The 18,719-nt window shown below is 40.3% G+C and overlaps 1 protein-coding gene across 2 annotated transcripts; it reads right to left on the bottom strand.

The window, feature by feature from the left end:
• Window positions 1-259: 259 nt before the first annotated feature.
• Window positions 260-7,366, bottom strand: LOC131256580 (uncharacterized). Of its 2 annotated transcripts, XM_058257484.1 has the most exons (8): window positions 7,094-7,366; window positions 2,703-3,346; window positions 2,479-2,619; window positions 2,311-2,391; window positions 1,284-2,195; window positions 1,093-1,188; window positions 852-1,007; window positions 260-763 (listed from the first exon to the last, which is right to left on the bottom strand). In XM_058257484.1, the coding sequence occupies exons 1-8, from the start codon at window positions 7,182-7,184 to the stop codon at window positions 380-382; spliced, it is 2,505 nt and encodes an 834-aa protein (XP_058113467.1). In that variant the 5' UTR covers window positions 7,185-7,366; the 3' UTR covers window positions 260-379. The 2 variants fall into 2 exon arrangements, with proteins under 2 accessions (XP_058113467.1, XP_058113468.1); XM_058257485.1 differs by lacking the exon at window positions 1,093-1,188.
• Window positions 7,367-18,719: the final 11,353 nt, after the last annotated feature.

Here is an 18,719-nt window from a genome sequence, read left to right as displayed (position 1 = left end):
ACTTTTAGACGAATAGTCATAAACACATGACCCTTAAATTATAAATTGAATGTCTTTTAATGAAGAGGTGAAGGTATTTTTCAATTACACTTCTGGTTTTAATGGATGAAATTCAACTAAGCAAATTGAAAATTGAGCATGGCAAACTGAAAATTGAGCGGGGGAAACTGAAAATTGAGCGGGGCAAACTTGAAATTCAGCGGGGCAAACTGAAAACTGAGCAAGGCAAACTGGATAATACAACATGAGTGGGGAACAATTACGGGTTATAAATATTCATTGATTATAAATTTTATTCAGTTAAAATAGTACAAGGTATATCAAACAATGTATATAATACAACATCTCACAAAAATTCCTCTCATGCCCTTGACAAATATCATTCACAGTTTACAGACAAACAATCATATGCTATCGACTTCCTCCAAACGGCGGTGAATTTTCGCATATCCGTTCCTGCCAAGGTGAGACCGCTACACAATATGTCGATGAATTTCATTACGAATATGCCGCAGTCATAACCATTGTCCTGCTTCGGCGCCGATTCATCAACTTTGGCGGTCCACTTCTTCCCTTCAAGTGCAGTGCTGTCTCCAGTGGCATGGAAGAGAATGGGTAGCGCCTCGGTCATCACTTTGATCTTCTGCTTGTACTTTAATAATGCATTTGTGTGTAAACTATCAACAATAATGATTTCTCTTTTTCTTGGATAGATGACCATCAAGAACCAATGCGAATTATTATGGTTCACGGGCACATACACCTGTCCATGATTCACAAAATAATATATTAGTAAAAACATGAGAGAACACATTATAGCCATTGTTTATGTTTTGTGATGAATGCATTACCCGTTCACAACACCAAATCGCCTTGGCGTATGGTTTATCCCGCTGCTTAGCAACTGCGTAGGCTGTGCTCATCTCGCCTATTAGCGAGGCACGTTCTGACGCTGACTTAGAGTCCCGGTATGCGATCAAAATCGGCAAACATGCCTCAAGGCATTGCTGTTACAAACATGATCAAAGATCAATACAAGTAAGAAAGTAAAAAAGAAAAACAGATTAAGGATTGTCCAAATTAAACAGTTACCGTAAAATACGTGGGACAGAACTTGCAATCCTGAGGATATGCTATTAAAAGGTCAGACTGCCTTTCCTCGAGGAAATCGATATATTTGTCGATAGTCTAATCCATAAGATATTATGATTTAGCCATAATTTAATATAAGAAATAAATATATGTAAATCAATGTATATAACATCAGAATTAGTAATTTTTACCACACTGTCAACCCACGCATCCTTCACCCATATGGTACTGAACCAACAACCCGCTGTCGTGTCCTTGTTCGCTTCATACCAGTCCTCTAATTCTTTCAATTCCTGAGTTGATAGCATCCTGAATGGATCCATTTGTACAGGAAATTGTATTGGATAAGTAGCAAAAGTTGTTGCTTGCTCAGGTCCGGGAACCAAACCAGGGGTTGTATCAAATGCAGACAAGGACAAGTACGAAGAAACCTTATAATATGACGGCTTCAGTACCCTTTTAGTTCTCTTTCGATAAACGGGAGGAGAAATGGATGCTTGATCCAATACATAAGCCTCGGTAGTACTATACGATTGCACCTCCAACTCCCCATGTCCATGCTCTTTCTCTTCCATATCATCTACTTCCCCTCTCGTCTTCAACTCCTCATCCTCCTTCTCCCTCATAAAATGCTCCCTCTGTGTACAAAAATCTTCCTTCTCCTTATTAAACTCCTCTCTCTCCATCGCTAACTTTTCCCTTTCTCTCAATACCTCGCACATCCGAAGTTTTAAATCGTCTTTCTCCTTCAAAAACAATTCTTTCTCCCTCCTCAATTGTGTTCTCTCATTCAACTCTTCTCTCTCCATCTTCAATGCTTCCTTCTCTTTCAGCAACGCCTCCCTCTCATCGAGCCTCTCTTCTTTCTTTCTCAACTCTTCCTTCTCTTTCCTCATTTCTTCCCTCTCCTTCTTCAATTCCTCTCTCTCCTTCTTCAACTCTTCTCTCTCAACCCTGAATTCATCCATAAAAAGAACATGCTTCATAATATCCCCCCCCAGTCCCTCTCCCTCCACATCTTTTTCATCATTTTCATCCGCTCCATCATCCTCCTTAGAATCATTCTCATTACTCTCCTCCTCATCTTCCTGGGTTTCAATGACCTACAAAATGTATAATGGATATGTAAGAGTCGGGATACTTTTATAGTGGCATTGTAATTACGAACTGGCCGAATTAAAGCAGTAAAAATATAATTCGACGTTCATAACATCTCACCTGGAAACTGTCACGGACCAAGCGAACAGCGTCCGTTTCCCATTCTTGTAAGGTGGGTTCTAAGGTCATTACTACAAATGTCTGCAAAAGAACAAAGACTAATGTTAATAAAAAGAGCGTATATTTCAAATTAAGCAAAGTAAATACCGGAGAAATATATATACTTACAGCTTTACTCTCAAAAATAGCATGTATTTTGTTGTACCTCCAACCCTTCCACCCTCGATATTGAATGAAGCGTGGAATTTGATAGGGAACATACGAAACAACACACTCTCGTAGGGCCGGTACTCTCTCTACTGCCCATATCTGTTATAATGAAATTGCACCAGGTTAAAAATCCACAATTGATTATAGATTGTAATCATGTAGAAAATAAGAAGTGTTCTTACTTGTAGAGGAAAGACGCAACCACATACGGTGTAGCGAACTGCACTTGATGCGACAACGGCAGCTTCAACTCCTTGCGACATTGTATAGTATGCCAAACTACCCCAAGGATAGCTATAAAAATTATCTAGCGAGTCGACCAAGTAAATATAATCCATGTTGCACATAGTTTTCGGTTCGGTTCCCCTAACAAACCACTCCACAACCATAAGTAGGGCAACCTTCACGACATCCTCGTGCTTATTGGTGTCAACTAATCTTTCAAACACATCCATTAAGTGCTTCTTTAAAACTGGATATTCTTTGAAGTATTTATCTCTTAATGTACTCGTAGTGGGACGATTTTTCGGTATTGTAAGCTCTCCAGTCTTAAGCCCCGTAATAAGGGCAAAGTCCATCTCCGTAAACTGCAATCGTCTCCCACTAATCTCGAATACTAGATCACCTTTATATCTTAGAAAAAGAAGTTGAAATAAAGCCCCTATAAATCTAAAGGATGAAATATGCAATAAAAAAGAAAATGGAGATTGGCTAAACAAATTCAGTCGACTATCATGCCTCTCCACTCCACCCTTCACCTTATCAAACCACCATTTTAGTGTACACCTAGAGGATGGGTTTGGGATTCCAGCAGAAGATTCGTTACCTGCAAATATGAATTGGAAAACATATCAAACATAAAGTTCACAAGATAGTTAGTGAATCATAGTGTACAAAATCAGACATAATTGAAAACAATGTAGCACTCAATGAATTTGAACAAGCTTCATATGAAATCGAGATTGAAATTGAGCGAGGAAAAACCAGAAATTGAACGAGACAAACTATCAAAATGAGCGAGGCAAACTAGAAAATGAGCAAGGTGACCTAAAAATTGAGCGAGACAACCTAAAAATTGAGCGAGGCAAACTGGAAAAATGAGTGAGGCAACTTAGAAATTGAGCAGGGCAAACTTGAAATTGAGCGGGGTAAACTGGAAATTGAGCAGGGCAAACTGGAAATTGAGCGAGGCAAACTTAAAATTTAGGGGGGGCAAAGTAGAATCCTTGGATGAACATGGAGAGGAAGTGTTCAAGTTCCGAATTTTATTGCCTAATGGCGCCACACAGACTTAATGTTATATGGACCTGGGGAGAATATGTTCGTCGATGAATTTATTGGTGCCGTGAGAATAGAGTTTGAGAGATTTGCAAGCAGAACACCTAGAATTAAGCGGAAGATAATGTGGGATGGAGACGTTTATCTTGAATATCAATCAGCGAGACAAACTATAAAAATGAGCAAGGCAAACTAGAAAATGAGCAAGGCGACCTATAAATTAAGCGAGGCGAGTGAGGCAGACCGGAAAAATGAGTGAGGCAACCTAGAAATTGAGTGGGGTAAACAGGAAATTGAGCGGGACTAACTAAAAATTGAGCAGAGCAAACTGGAAATTCAGTGGGGCAAATTGGAAATTCAGCAGGGCAAACTTAAAATTGAGTGAGGCAAACTAAAATTTGAGCGAGGCAACTTAGAAATTGAGCGAGAAAAACATAAAATTCAGCGAGGCTAACTTGAAATTCAGCGATGCTAACATGAAATTCAGCGAGGGTAACATAAATTTCAATGAACTTGAAATGAAATTGAACTAGCCTAACACATAATTAAACGAGCTTCACATGAAATTCAACGAGTACTTTGGTGAAGTTGACCGAGCAATTAATGAAAATGACAAAGCGGTTCATAGATTTTCCGTTACATCACATGAATCTGTGGAAGTTCCCGGTCATATCTTTATCATTTGTCTGTCAAATTCATGAATTACTCAGGGAATTCAACCAATCATGAACCGGGAATGTCGGCGACAACTCGAGCATATTGCCAAGAAGTAGGTCAAATAGACCAAAAACTCTTGAAATTGGAAATCAGTTTGATCAGTACGCTTTTATCGTACTGAGTTAACTGATTTGGGCCCACCTTGAATCTGTGGACTATCCACGACATTCATCCATTTTTCCATCTCAATTAAGGGCCTGTTTGGCCAGGCAAATTGGATGGGATTGGAAGATAGATCCCGGGATTGGCCAGGCGTGCCAAACAGACACGAGATCCTGATCTCGGGATATAGCAATCCCATGGATCTTAAGACAATCCACTGACATCACCATCATTACCTTTAAATCCCATCCAATCCACCCTAATCCCTTCAAAACTGCCTGGGACGTGTTTGGTTCAAGGGATTGAAAGGGATTGGAAGGTTTAATCCAGGGATTGGCCAAGCGTGCCAAGCAGACCCGATATAGCAATCCCATAGATCTTGCACCAATCCACTGACGCAGCTATCATTAATTGGCACGGACCAGATGAATCCCGTCCCACCTAATCCCTTCTAATCCCACTGCCACCAGGGATTAGGTGGGATGGGATTCAAAAAACATAATTATTACCCATGGCAGGGATTGTCCCCTGTTGCCATGGGATAAGATTAATGCCCTGCTTTGTTGATAATACGGTGGTACATTGAATGGATATACCCACCATCATTTGAAATTACTGAGAATAACACACATGTGTTATATCTAAACTGTTCATTTGTTTTGTAACCTCATTTTATGGCATGGGCCTGAAAATGAGGTAAATCCAAAACTTATGTGGCCCCAAACAAATTTTCAACAGTAAGTATTCAATCCCCGTTGCTTTCTATGGTGGGGTCCACTTGAGCATTAGATTTACCTGATTTTTTGACCCATGCTCTAAAATAATCTCGATAAATGTGTGGACGGTGTGGATATAGCCCACACATCATGGTGCGACCTACAACAACTTGCTAACATTGAGTGAAATTGGCACGGGACCCAATGCAATTCTATTTAATGTAATTCCAAGCTTTTCCATTCTTCCCAAACACGGAGTGGAATTGGCACGGGACCAGATGAATCCCATCCCACCTAATCCCTTCTAATCCCACCGCCCAAACTGACCCTAAGGGTTTGAGCCCAAAATCGTAGCATATCCAAGTATCAAGTGGATCATACCAAAGGAAACAGTGATTCAATCGTAGAAAGCTTGCTACGCCCCACAATGATGTTTTATTTGTAATCCATCATGTTCATCGGATGATGTATACATAGATGAATCAAAAACCCAGATGCAAGCTTCATCCAACAGTTTAATTGCCCACAAAAAATTTACTCTGTTTAGGGCAATATATTAAAATATACCTGTGTTGCGTGCTTTCTTCCGTGGACCGACCATTTTCAGAAGACGAGAAAGTGCTGATGTATGGAGAGGATGCAATCCAATGGGAGAATGGTGCGATCCAATGGAGGGATTTTCGTGCTGGAAAAAAAGGGTTTTTTGTCTCCTTCTTAGTAGAAATGGAGCAAGGAAAGGGAGGGAAAGCATCAGGAATGAAAGCAACGGCAGTGAAAAGTAGGGGTATTTTCGTCCTCAAATACTCTGACCGTACGAGCAACGTGTACGTTGGGAAGGTTAGTTTTGGACTGCTCAGAAAAGAAGCCGGAAAAGGTGGCGTCTACAGTGATAATTTTCTCTTTTTTAAGGCAAAAATCCCATGTTTCATATCACTCGCAAAGGGATTACACTTTCAAAGATAGCATACATGTAGAGTGTGATGCTTGATACACATGCACAGTTTGTGGGACCCACTGTGATGTGAACGGTACATCCAATCCATCCATCATTTGCAACCACTGATCTCCTCCTAGGATCCCAAAAAAAATAGGCCATTTGATTCGTAAGGTAGGCCACGTGACAGGGAAGAGTTGGGATGAGACACCTACCATTAAAAACCTTTCAGATTGTCCAAGAGGCCCACTGTGATGGATGCAGGACATTCAATCCATCAATGATGGCCTCCTACGGCCTCAAAAAAGTCAAGAGCTTTTTAGGCGATTTGAGGATTTTGGGGGGAAATTAAGTGTGGCGTGAGTACCCACATAGACACAAGTTACGAAGAATGTAAACAATTTACATGTGAAGCTCTTTCCCAAACAACCCCGATGAATTTGAAAGGAGCCGTTTCACTGCATGTATGCCGTTTGAGGCGTTTTATCAAACACCTGCGCTGCTAGTTAAGCAGATCACTTGTATCCTTGAAAATCATCCACAGATCAGACTCAATCAAAGGTCTGGATGAGTGTTGCGGTCACCAGTATCATGACATGCTTGCCCGATCGACTGCGTTTACTTATTTAATCATAATCATGGTACATTATCACACTTAAACCACAGATCCAACTGCTGATCCAATCCGGTTTTTAATCAAGATCGTTAATCTATGACGGCCCACCTAAGTAAGTCTTATACTGCTTCGTTTATTTCGATTCGATTAAGTTAAGCATCCAAACAGAATCCTACATTTGACATTTTAGATGGCAGAGACGATACTCACATGTCAGCGCCGAGGGCGTCGTTTGCTGCGGATCTAATGCCAGACGTCTATCTCGTTCTCGGAATGCGAATACACGATCCATGCCACTCATTAGGTGGGTCAGCCAAAGCTGTCAGGATATGGCCCAAGAGTCAGGATGGTCCTCTCACGAGATGCCTTACCCGCCTATTTCGAAATGGACGGTTGGAAAGAAAAGGATCAACGGTCTGTATGCAGCATTTAGATGTGGCCTGCCTGATGAGTGATTCTTGAGAGTTGAGACTGAGAAACCAGAAGAGTCATATCCCACTTGTATGCCGAGCTGCCACGTCTGCTGAAAATCGATTTGAAAAACGGGAGCAGGTTAGGTGAGACTGGACGCGGATTGCGTCCTACCCCCGCCCGGACGGACTCTGTGGGACCCACCGTGATGTAAGTGTTTTATCCACGCCGTTCATCGCTTTTCTCAGATAACTTTACAATATTAAGTAAAAATGAGGCAGGTACAGAGTTTAAGTGGACCACAAAGTGGGGATTGAACGTCCACCATTAAAAACTTTTTGAGAGCTGGAGAAGTTTCCGATCAAGCTGATATTTGTTTTTTCACTTCATCCACGACCACATGACCTTATGAATATTTTGGATGGTAAAAAAGCATCTCGGTGGCCCTTAGAAAGGTTTCAACGTTGGGTGTCATTATCACAGCAGCTTCCTTTGATGTGGTCCACTGGATCTGTGGAACTGCTTCAGTTTTAGGACCATACCTTAAAATGATCCAAGAAAAGCAACGAACGCCGTAAATAAAACGCTTACATCACGGTGGGCTCCATAGATCCCTACCCGGACGGATTACTGTCCGGGCAGGGTAGAACGCAATCCGCATCCGGTGAGACTCCGGTTGCACCGAGGTGGGTGGGACCCTGACTGTGTTACTATTTGTCTTAAATCTGCAGGCACTGTCCAACCGCATTGAAATCTCATTTTAGGGAATGATCCTAAGAATGAAGCACATCCAAATCTTATGTCTATCATACCATAGGAAATAGTAATGATTGAATTCCTATCATTGAAAACGTCATGGGGGCCATTAGAACGTTTATATGCCCTCCAACTTATTCATAAGGTTACAAAGATATGGACGAAGATGACGCAAGTATCAATTCGATCAAAAACTTGTGTGGCTCACAAGAAGTTTTTACTGGTTGATTACCATTATTTCCTGTAACATGGTCCACTTGAGATTCCGGTCTGCTTTAAAAAATTAAATAAATAAATAAATAAATTCATGCCCTAAGATGAGCTTTCAATGTAGATGGAGGGCAAGTTTACAGTCACATGCGTCATAGCGGGCTCCACAATCAGGAGTCACACCCATCTGGGTGAATTATAAGAGGTCGGGTTTTGAATGGATTTTAACTAAAATTAGATCCATTCATGTACCAAGTCCAAGTCAAGTCTCTTATCCATTTATAAATGGATATAGGTTTAGCAAGATGAGATCCACCCAAACCCAACTTCATAAATGAAATTTATTAATTACATTAGTAGACACAGCACATGCAAATGCACATGGAGTAGTAACTTGTTTACGAGGGAGGGAGAATGAGAGAAAAGGCTAGAGAAGCAAATGAAAATCATGAGTTAAATAATTATCTGACATTACATGATGGTTGCTACTTAAGTCATCATTCAAAATTCAAATTAATTTATTTATCTTAATTGCTAATTATTAGCTTTTGTTCATTAAATTTGTATATTGTCACCATTTTAACTGTCCAATGGCCCATTATTCTTACAACTTAGTTTGATTTCATGATGTGCCAGATGTACAATTTTTTAAGAATGTGGATTGGGTACTACCCCACTAAGACCTGACTAGAGATAGATAGTCCTAGCAGGGGCTCTATTGAACCACTAAGATGTACATGTTTTATTCATGCTGTCCATCCATTTTGACAGGCCATTTTACATCACGAGCCAAAAAAGAAGGTAGATCGAAGGCTCAAGTGGACTACACTACAGGGAGCACAAGCGATTGAACACTTGTTGTTGAAACCTTCCTAGGGCCCACTGTAATGTTTATTCCCCATCCAACCTGTTCATATGGTCACATAGACCTGGATGAAGGGAAACCATAAATATCAGCTTGATCCAGAACTTCCGTGGTCCACAGTTTTCAACGGTAGGCATTCAGCCCAACTCCTTGTGGTGTGCTCCGCTTCAGCCCTCTATCTGCCTCCTTTTCAGGGATCATGCCCTAAAATAGCCTGTCAAACTGGATGGACGGCGTGGATAAAGCACAGTCGGCCCCACAAAGGCCCTGTTGGAGCATCGGTCTCTAGTTAGGCCAATCCGTGTCCATTTCTTAGGACGTGCACATCAAGCGCATGGCACACGTACAATTTTTTCGTTGAGCATCAACACATCATAGCCTGCCAATGTATCAAAAAATTTCACTTTGAATTTATGAATTTTGTAACATCCAAACACTCCATTTCTTTCCACCCCCACATGGGACCATTTTATTATAGTGGAGTGACTCAATTGGTAGATCCAGGGCAATAAATGTCTAGCAAGTTGGTCACCCCCACATTAATTTGGACCGTTCATCAGGTCGCCTATGACTGTCCTTTTTCTATGTCACCAATTGAAAGGATTGGATTGTCCAAACGGTGTTAGTTTTTGAGATGACCTAGTCACTGTTTGCCTTATCAAATGAACGGTCACCAAGCTCCGAGCAACTGTTGGCCTCACTGTGATGTACATGTTTTATATCAAGCAGATCCAAGTGGACCACACCACAGGAACAAGCCGTGATTGAACACCCACTCTTAAAAACTTCCTAGGCCCACAAAAGTTTTGGATTAAGTTGATTTTTGTTTTTCCCCTTCATCCAAGTCAGTGTGGTCTTACTAAAGAGTTGGATGGAAAATAAATATTATGATGGGTCCGGTTTCAGCTGGTGAGTGGTTTTATCCATGTTGTTTTCAGAGGTGTGGCCCACTTGAGATTTGTTTCTACTTTATTTTAAGTCTCATGCCCTAATTATTAGAAAAGTAAACTTTGGTTCATGTGGCTAAGATCAATGCATGAACCCCACACTCTCAGCCTGATGGGGATTACATATTGATAGGGGTGTACACGAGTCGATTCGAGTCGAATTGGGCTCAACCTGGCTCGGCCCGGTCACCAGCCACACCCAGCCCGAACCCGGCCCAACCCGGTCCAACATGTCCAACCTGAATTCGACCTGGTCAGTAATCGGGCGAGTTCGGGCCAATTTCAGGTCTGCTCCCTCTATAAAGGGACGAACGACATTCTCACTTCTCTGTCTCAAATAATTAGAATAAGGATTTGGGATATATATATATAGAGAGAGAGTCGGGTTTCGGGCCGAACCAGGACATGTTTGAACTCGGCCCGAACTCAATTTCGAGCTGAAGAAAATGGCTCATCCTAGCCCGAACTCAGTTTCGAGTCAGTCCGAGTCGAGCTTTTTTGGGCTAAGTCGAGCGAGTTAACCGGGCTAGCCCGATTTGTGTACGTTCCTACATATTGACATCATTAGTCTAATGCCATGATGTATATATTTTAAAGCATGAGCCCAAAAAATGAGGGAGATTTAAATCTCAAGTGGACCACACTATATGAAATAGTGGTAATTGGACGCCAACCATTAAAAACTTCATAGGGCCCAATGTAATGTTTACTTGTCATTCAATCCATTGATTAGGTCACACAAACTTAAATAAAGGAAAAACACAAATTTTAGCTTGATGCAAAACTTTCGTGACTTTCAAATGCTGTTAAGGGTGCTTTTGTTTAACAAGTTACTATAATGAGGCGCTTGATTAAAAACATAAATGAAGGGAGAACACAAATATCAGCTTGATTAAAAACTCATATGACCCAAGAATTTTTTAACGGGAGATTTTCAATCCCCACGGTTTTTTTGGTGGTGGGTCCACGAAAACTTTGAATCTAACTCATTCTTAGGCTCATGCCCTTGAATGATCTCTCCAAATGGATGAAAGGTGTGTGGAAACGGCTCATGCCCTTACTGCAGTGAGACATTGGGAAATTGTAGTTATTACTTAAATGCATGGAAATACGTCTGCTTTGGGGTTAGTTGACCAGTAGCGGATTAGCTACTGTTCACTTCTGTAGTTAATCTAGCTACTGAAGTTACATTATCAAGTTCTGCAAGCCCCACCACGATGTATGTGTTGCATCAACAGTGCTTATTGGCTTGGGGATATCATTTTATGTCATGAACTCAAAAATGAAACAAAGCCCAAGTTGACCCATTACATAGAGCTAAAACTTCCTAAAGCCTACCATGATGTTTATTAAAATTTCAACCTGTTAATAAGTTCACACGAACATAGATGAAGGGAGAACACAGATATCGATCAGCTTGATTAAAACCTCATATGCCCCAAGAAATTTTTAATGGGAGGCTTTCAATCCCTACCGTTTTTTGGGAGTGGGTCTACTTGAACTTTGGATCTAACTCATTCTTTAGCTCATGCCTTTAAATGATCTCCCCCAATGGATGAAAGGTGTGGAAACGGCTCATGCCCTTAAATGATATCTCCAAATGAACGAAAGGTGTGGAAACAAGACATACAGCATGGTGGGGCCACAGAACTTAGTGACGTCACTTGGGTAGCGAAATAGCAACCAAGTAGACGAAAATAACGAAGTGTTTGGCCATGTACATGAGACGTGAGAATCGAAACTGTCTACCCTATCTGTGCAATAGTTACAATAGATTGCAACCACACGTATCTTTATGGTGATCCATGCATCGAATGACCCCACTTATTAATTGGCCACTGACCTAAAATTGCTTTTTTTTGGACTATTCTAACCAACTAATAAATATATATTCAGGTATATGAATCTGAACCGTTGCTTCCTTTTATCTTTCTCAGGTCCATTAGTTCTCCAAGTATTGTCAACAATACCTTTTCCTGCAACTAGAGCCAGCGTATCCACTACCCCCATAAATGATACGCGGATTGCATATGATACTGCCTATGGTGATAACGCTCCATGTACCACACAACAGTGTATGTGTTCTATCCATGCCGTCCGGCCTTTTTGGATTATTATTTTAGGCATGAGGCAGATCCAAACCTCAAGTGGACCACACCATATGAAAATAGTGGTGATTGAGCACTCACCTTTAAAAACTTTTTGGAGACCATAAAAGTTTTGGATCAACCTGAATTTGATTATTTTTTTATTTTTTTTGTTAGCTTGTCCGTACACCCCACTGTCAGATCATACTTCACTGTTAGCCACCCCCACTAGGGATCCATGCCAAGACCTCAATGTTGAAACGGGGTATCTTTCACTCGGTCTACCACTTGAGCTATGGATCAAGGTGTGGATCAACCGGAAATTTGGTTTTCCCTTCATCCGGGTCTATTGTCCATGTGACCTAATCATTAGGTTAGATGACAAATAAACATTATACTAGGGCCTATGAAGCTTTTAATGGTGACATTCAATCACTGAAGTTTTTTTGTGGTGTTGATGTAGATATTAGTGGTGCACCCTTTAGAGTGTATCAGAGGAAGAGGCATTGTTGACAAACATGTACTTTCTTCATCTCAAATCCTTCATTTTTCGATCATTTCGTTCCTCTATGGATATCCCCCTCTAGTTTGAACAGAAAAGAGGGATGATTAGTTAGTAGAATCGGATTTAAATTTGACCGTGAACTAACTTATGCTAGATATAGGATATCCTCATATCACTATGTCTTTCTTTTTTACTGTTTACGTGATTTTATACTAAGGGGCATGATCCTGACAAAATAATCTCATATTTGTATTAAGATTTACTTAATTCCTAGATTGGAAACGATTTATGTATTTATTTGAACATTTTTTACTTTGATTATACATGCATATAGAATTAAGTCATCACATATCCCTACATCAGGCGTAATCTACTTGAGACTTTGATCTGCCTCACCGTCCAATCGCTACTTGGTGCCATATGCAATCCGTGTCCATCTAAATACGCCAGTGACAAACAGAGCAATAAAACATCTGATCAAAGAGGTCTCAGGTCCAACCGCGGGACCAACATATGTTCAACTAGACCTTCTAATTGGTTAACCCACCATGATGCCGCCTTTTGTAAAAATCAGCTCCATTTATTCATTAGGTGGGCCACACAATAGAAAATAATATAATGCATGTGTCATTCTCTATTTTTAATTGTTTCAAATATACCATGTATGCTAATAATATCAATATATAACCGCTTAAATTTGTGTTTAATTGCCAACCTATTGAATGTGCCAATGCACATCTTGTGCCACATGTATAGCTATAGAGCTTCTAGCATTTGGCACGTATGCCATAATTTAACTTCAAACACTGCATATGCCAGCTTGAAATTTTTTTCACACCAATTTTGTTTTGTTTACCAATGTGTTGCAACTGTTTGGAGTATGTGAGTATAATCTCTTTTATTTTATTTTTAAATTTTAAAAAAATTGTTGAAAAACAAATTAGGAACGATGCTTCCTTTCCCACACTTATCTGAAAATAAGGTTTCTCACTTAATGTGGTTTTCCCGTGTTACTATTTCATTTGCTATGTTTTTTATCCAAACTGGCATGAAAGTTGTGGAGAAGATTTTCTTTTTTTTTAATATCTTTTTAATAAGTTTATATATACATGGAAAAGGTTCTATATGGTTGAGCTCATGGGAACTCCCCATGGATGTCGAACATCAACACCGTGCATTCGATGGGTCCCCTTTAAATTGTGGGATATTCCAAAAATCAGCCATATACAGAACTCAGGTGGGCCATAACATCTAGACTCTTGTGAAGACATGCTTAAAACATATAAAAGCACTTGGTGGGGCTCACCTGAAATTTGAATGGGTCTGAAACTTGGTTTGACCCCTCATCCAAGTGGGACATACATAATGGATGGGCTAGATTTGTGAACCACATCTCGGTGGGCCTAAAAAATAATTATGAATATTTTAATGGAGGGTAACCCCTCTCGACTTTTATACACGGTGTTTCCTACACATGTCACAGATTGACTTGATTTTTAAGCCTTAAGCCCACTATGGAATGGTGCAGTTGACTGATGAGGTCCATTTTAACTCGACTCGAACTCGAACTCGAACTCGACTCGCCTCGAAACTCGAACTCGAGCTCGATATATATATATATATATATATATATATATATATATATATATATATATATATATATATATGGGAAAAGGTACTAGGCGCTCCACCTCATGAGTCCGTCCCATGAGTTCGAGCTGTGTGGGCCCCCACCATGATGCATTTTGAACATCTACCCCATTAGTCAGATGCACCATTCCATCGTGGGCCTAAGTCTTAAAAATCAAGTCAATTCGTGACTTGTGTGGGCCACACCACATACAGAAGTGGGGAGGGGCCTTACACCATTAAAACATTCATAATCATTTTTTTCAGCCCACCGAGATGTGGTTTGCAAATCCAGCCCATCCATTATGTGTGTCTCACTTGGATAAGGGTTCAGACCAAGTTTCAGCAACATTCAAAACTCAGGTGGGCCCCACCAAGTGCTTTTATATATTTTAACGGTGTCTTCACATGATTTTAGATGATATGGCCCACCTGAGTTCCGTATACGGCTGATTTTTGGGATATCTCATAATTTAGAGGGGACCCATCAAATGCATGGTGTTGATGGTCGACACGCATCACGGTGGGGCCCACGCAGCTTGACCTCACGGTAGCTTATCGTGAGGTTGAGCGCATAGAACCTTTTCCATATATATAAATATATATATATACACACACACAGAGAAACGCTTACCTGCGAACTAGTTCGTACGTACTAAATATGAACTTTTTTGAGAACCTATCATACATGATGTGGATCCAAAATCTGAACCGTTCATATGAAGCAGCACCTCGTCAAACTCCCCAAGACCAAGTTTTACTTTGATCTAAAATTTTGATGGGCCATGAAAAATGAAAACAGTTTCCTCTCTTAATTTGCATTTCTCTTTGCTATGGCCCATCAGAATTTTAGATCAGGGTGAAAATTTGTTATAGGGTTTTTCATGGGATTCCGCATCACATGAACTGTTCAGATTAGACACCCATGACATGTGTGCAAAGGTGCCCACATGCATAGGTGCGCAGGGGAGCATGACTCTATATATATATATATGACACATGAGTATATATTGGAAGTGACGTCAACAAAAGACTTTGTGGGTCCCACCATGATGTATGCATTGGACCACACCATCCATCCATTTAGAGATATCATTTCAGGGCATGAACCAAAGAATGACGCAAATACAAAGCTAAAGTGGACCCATCACAGAAAATAGTGAGGATTGAAAACCTTCCATTAAAATTTCTTGGGGACACAAAAGTTTTCAATCAAGGTGATATTTGTGTTTTCCCTGGTCTATGTCCGTATTAACTTACATATGAGTTGGATCTCGATTAAACATTATGATGGCCCTAGGAAGGTTTCAATGGTGGGTGTCATTGTCCCCACTGTTTTTGATGGTGGGGTTAACTTGAGATTTGGATCTATCTTATTCTTTGGCTCGTATCTTAAAATTATCTCTCCAAATAGATGAACGGTGTGGATACAACACATACATCATGGTGGGGCCCACAGATCTTGGTGACGTCACTTCATTAGAGGTTGCTGCTTCTTTTCCCGTTTCTCTAGAAATTTAATTAGTTAATGAGGACAAAGGTGTATTTTCCCAAGGCAAATGAAATTGCATTTTTAAAAAAATCTACAAAACTCAAAACATTATTTGTTGGGCTCTGTTTCCGTGAATCCAAACTGGCTCTGGATAATGGAAATCGGATCGCGTACCGTGTTACTTGCTCTTTGATCGTACTGAGTAAACTCAGTTGGACCCACCGTGAATGTATTTGATTTATCTACGCTGTCAATCAGTTTTTTCAGATTATTTTAGTGGTTAAGCTCATAATTTAAGCATATCTAAAGCTCAAGTGAACCATACCACGGTAACAATAAAAATAATGATTTCCACCGTTGAAACCTTCCTATGACCCACAGGGATGTTTATTTGTCATCCAACCTGTTCGCGAGACAAAAAAGACATGGATGAAGGGAACACCCAAATACAACCTGGTCCAAAAACTTCTTTTACCTCTAAGAATTTTTCAATGGCAGACATTCAATTCATATTGTTTCCATGGTGTGATCCACTTTAACTTTTTATATGCTTTATTTTTGAGCTCTTGCCATAAAATTATCTGTTAAAATGAATGGACGGATATTGGATAAAATACATAAATCATGGTGAACCTCATATGTTTTACTCACTACACTTAGGGCCTGTTTGGCCGAACCAATCCTGTGGTATTAGGAGGGATGGGATCGCGATATCCCAAGATATGCATGATGAGCCAAACAGACCCGGTGAACTTGTCCCGGGATATAAGCAATCCCATGGATCTTAAAACAATCCACGGACATCACCATCATTACCTTAAAGTTGATCCCATCCCTTGGTTGGATTGATTAGAAGGTAAAATCCCGGGATATGCTGGGCGTGCCAAATAGACCCACTGAACTTGTCCCGGATATAGCAATCCCATGGATCTTAAACCAGTCCATTGACACCATCATTACCTTAAAATCCATCCTATACCTCCTAATCCTATGGAATTCGCCAGCCAAATGGGCCCGTAGGGTACTGAGTTACTCATTATGCGATCCGCTTCCAGGAAAATCGAGCAAGTCTCATTTATGCCAACCACCATGTTATCCTTTATTTTTGAGAGATGGCATCGATAAACTGTGGGAACACCTAATGAGCTTCCCGAATCTCAGTGAGTGCACATTGCATTCTTAAAAGAAATAATTAATAATAATTAAAAAAAAAAAAAAACTCATTCCGTGCATGGCCCACAACCTTTGTGCAAGTGAATGATGTAAATATAATATTTGTGTGATCTGAATGGCTCACTTCACGGATGTCATAGACCAAATATCTATATTCGAACACGGCCTCTAAATGGGGATTGAAGGCAAAAGTTATTAGCGGTCCACGAGTTTTTATATGGGTTGTGGCAATTTCGGGTGACATGATGGATGGTCCATAGAACCACAACGCATTATGCAATTTTCATCGGAGAGTTTTCACATCAAGACATGGTTATAAATCTGTACACCTCATCTGTCAATGTTTCAAATTGTTGCGGTGGATGCCATCGTGCATGCACCAAAGATGTTTCAGATGGGAAAATCCCAACCCTTTAATTGCTAGCAAGCAAGTACATTCTAAAAATTGAAAAAATATGAGATTTTTACAAAAATACATCCAAGGTTTCGTGGGAGTAAAATAGCACAGCTTTTCATTGGTATAAGTTATTGTTGATGACACGGCCTCACAGAACATGCTAATTTTCTCTCTTGTATAGATTCTCTATGAGTACTACATAACACAACTTTTAACATGTAGAATTTCTCTAGCCCCACCATGATTTATGTGTTAGATCCACACCGTTTATCAATTTTTTCAGATCATTCTAGACAATGAGCCCAAAAACAAGGCATATCCAAAGCTTAATTGGACCACGCCACCAAAAGAAGTGGGAATTGGACAAACCATCATTGAAACCATCGTAGGGTCAACCGTGAGGTTTATTTGCCATCTAATCTGTTAATAAGGTCACACGGAACTGGATGAAGAAAAAACACAAATATCTGCTTGATGAGAGCTTTCTATAGCCCTAAAAAGTTTTCAATAATAAACATTCAATTCCTACTATAGTGTGGTCCACTTGATCCATGGAACTACCTTGTTTTTGGACTTATGCGTGTCCAAAAATGATCTGAAAAGATGAATGAACCGCACAGACCTAAGAAATACACCATGGTGGGGCCCATGTAAATTTCACACATCAAGAAATTCCACTACTTGCTATGAGGTGCGACACATTTCGGGAAGAGAGAAAAAAATAGGAAGTATTGGCACGTGGAACTTCCATGGCCCCACCATGATGTGTTTCTTAGGTCCACACAGTCCATCCATTTTTCCATATCATTTTAGAGCATAAGACTAAAAATGAGGCATATCTTGATCTCAAGTGAGCTACTCTATAAAAACAGTGGGAATTGGATGCCTACTATTGAAAACATTTTGGGGCCATAAAAGACTTTGATCAAGTTAATATTCATGTTTTCCTTTCATCCATATCCATGTGACTTTATAAAGAGGTTAGATGCCAATTAAACCTTATGGTGGACCCTAGGAAGGTTTCACTGTAGTGGTTCAATGGCAGCTGCTTTCTATGGTGTGATTCATTCCACCTTTGGTTGTGCCTCATTTTTGGGCTGATCTCTTGATGTAGAGCGGGTCGCGGACAGTTTCATGGCGAAGATGGATCAGAAAAGGCCCGGTCGACGACAGAAGTGATCCGGACCATCGGACCTTAGATCGGGCGTATCTCGCAATCCGGAATGAGTTAGCTGACGTAAAATATATGATTTTGGGGTAGAACGAGCTACTTTAGCCAACCAACCCAGCTACGCTGGGTTGCGCCGCCCGGAATTGCGAGAAACCCCTTGATTGATAGTCGTTTCCCTGTTTTAATTTCGTTT

This window comes from Magnolia sinica, chromosome 9 (genome assembly GCF_029962835.1).
Source record: "Magnolia sinica isolate HGM2019 chromosome 9, MsV1, whole genome shotgun sequence".
Classification (NCBI taxonomy): Eukaryota; Viridiplantae; Streptophyta; class Magnoliopsida; order Magnoliales; family Magnoliaceae; genus Magnolia; species Magnolia sinica.
Note: the sequence above shows the minus strand (reverse complement) of the source record. Positions and strands in the feature narration are given on the sequence as shown.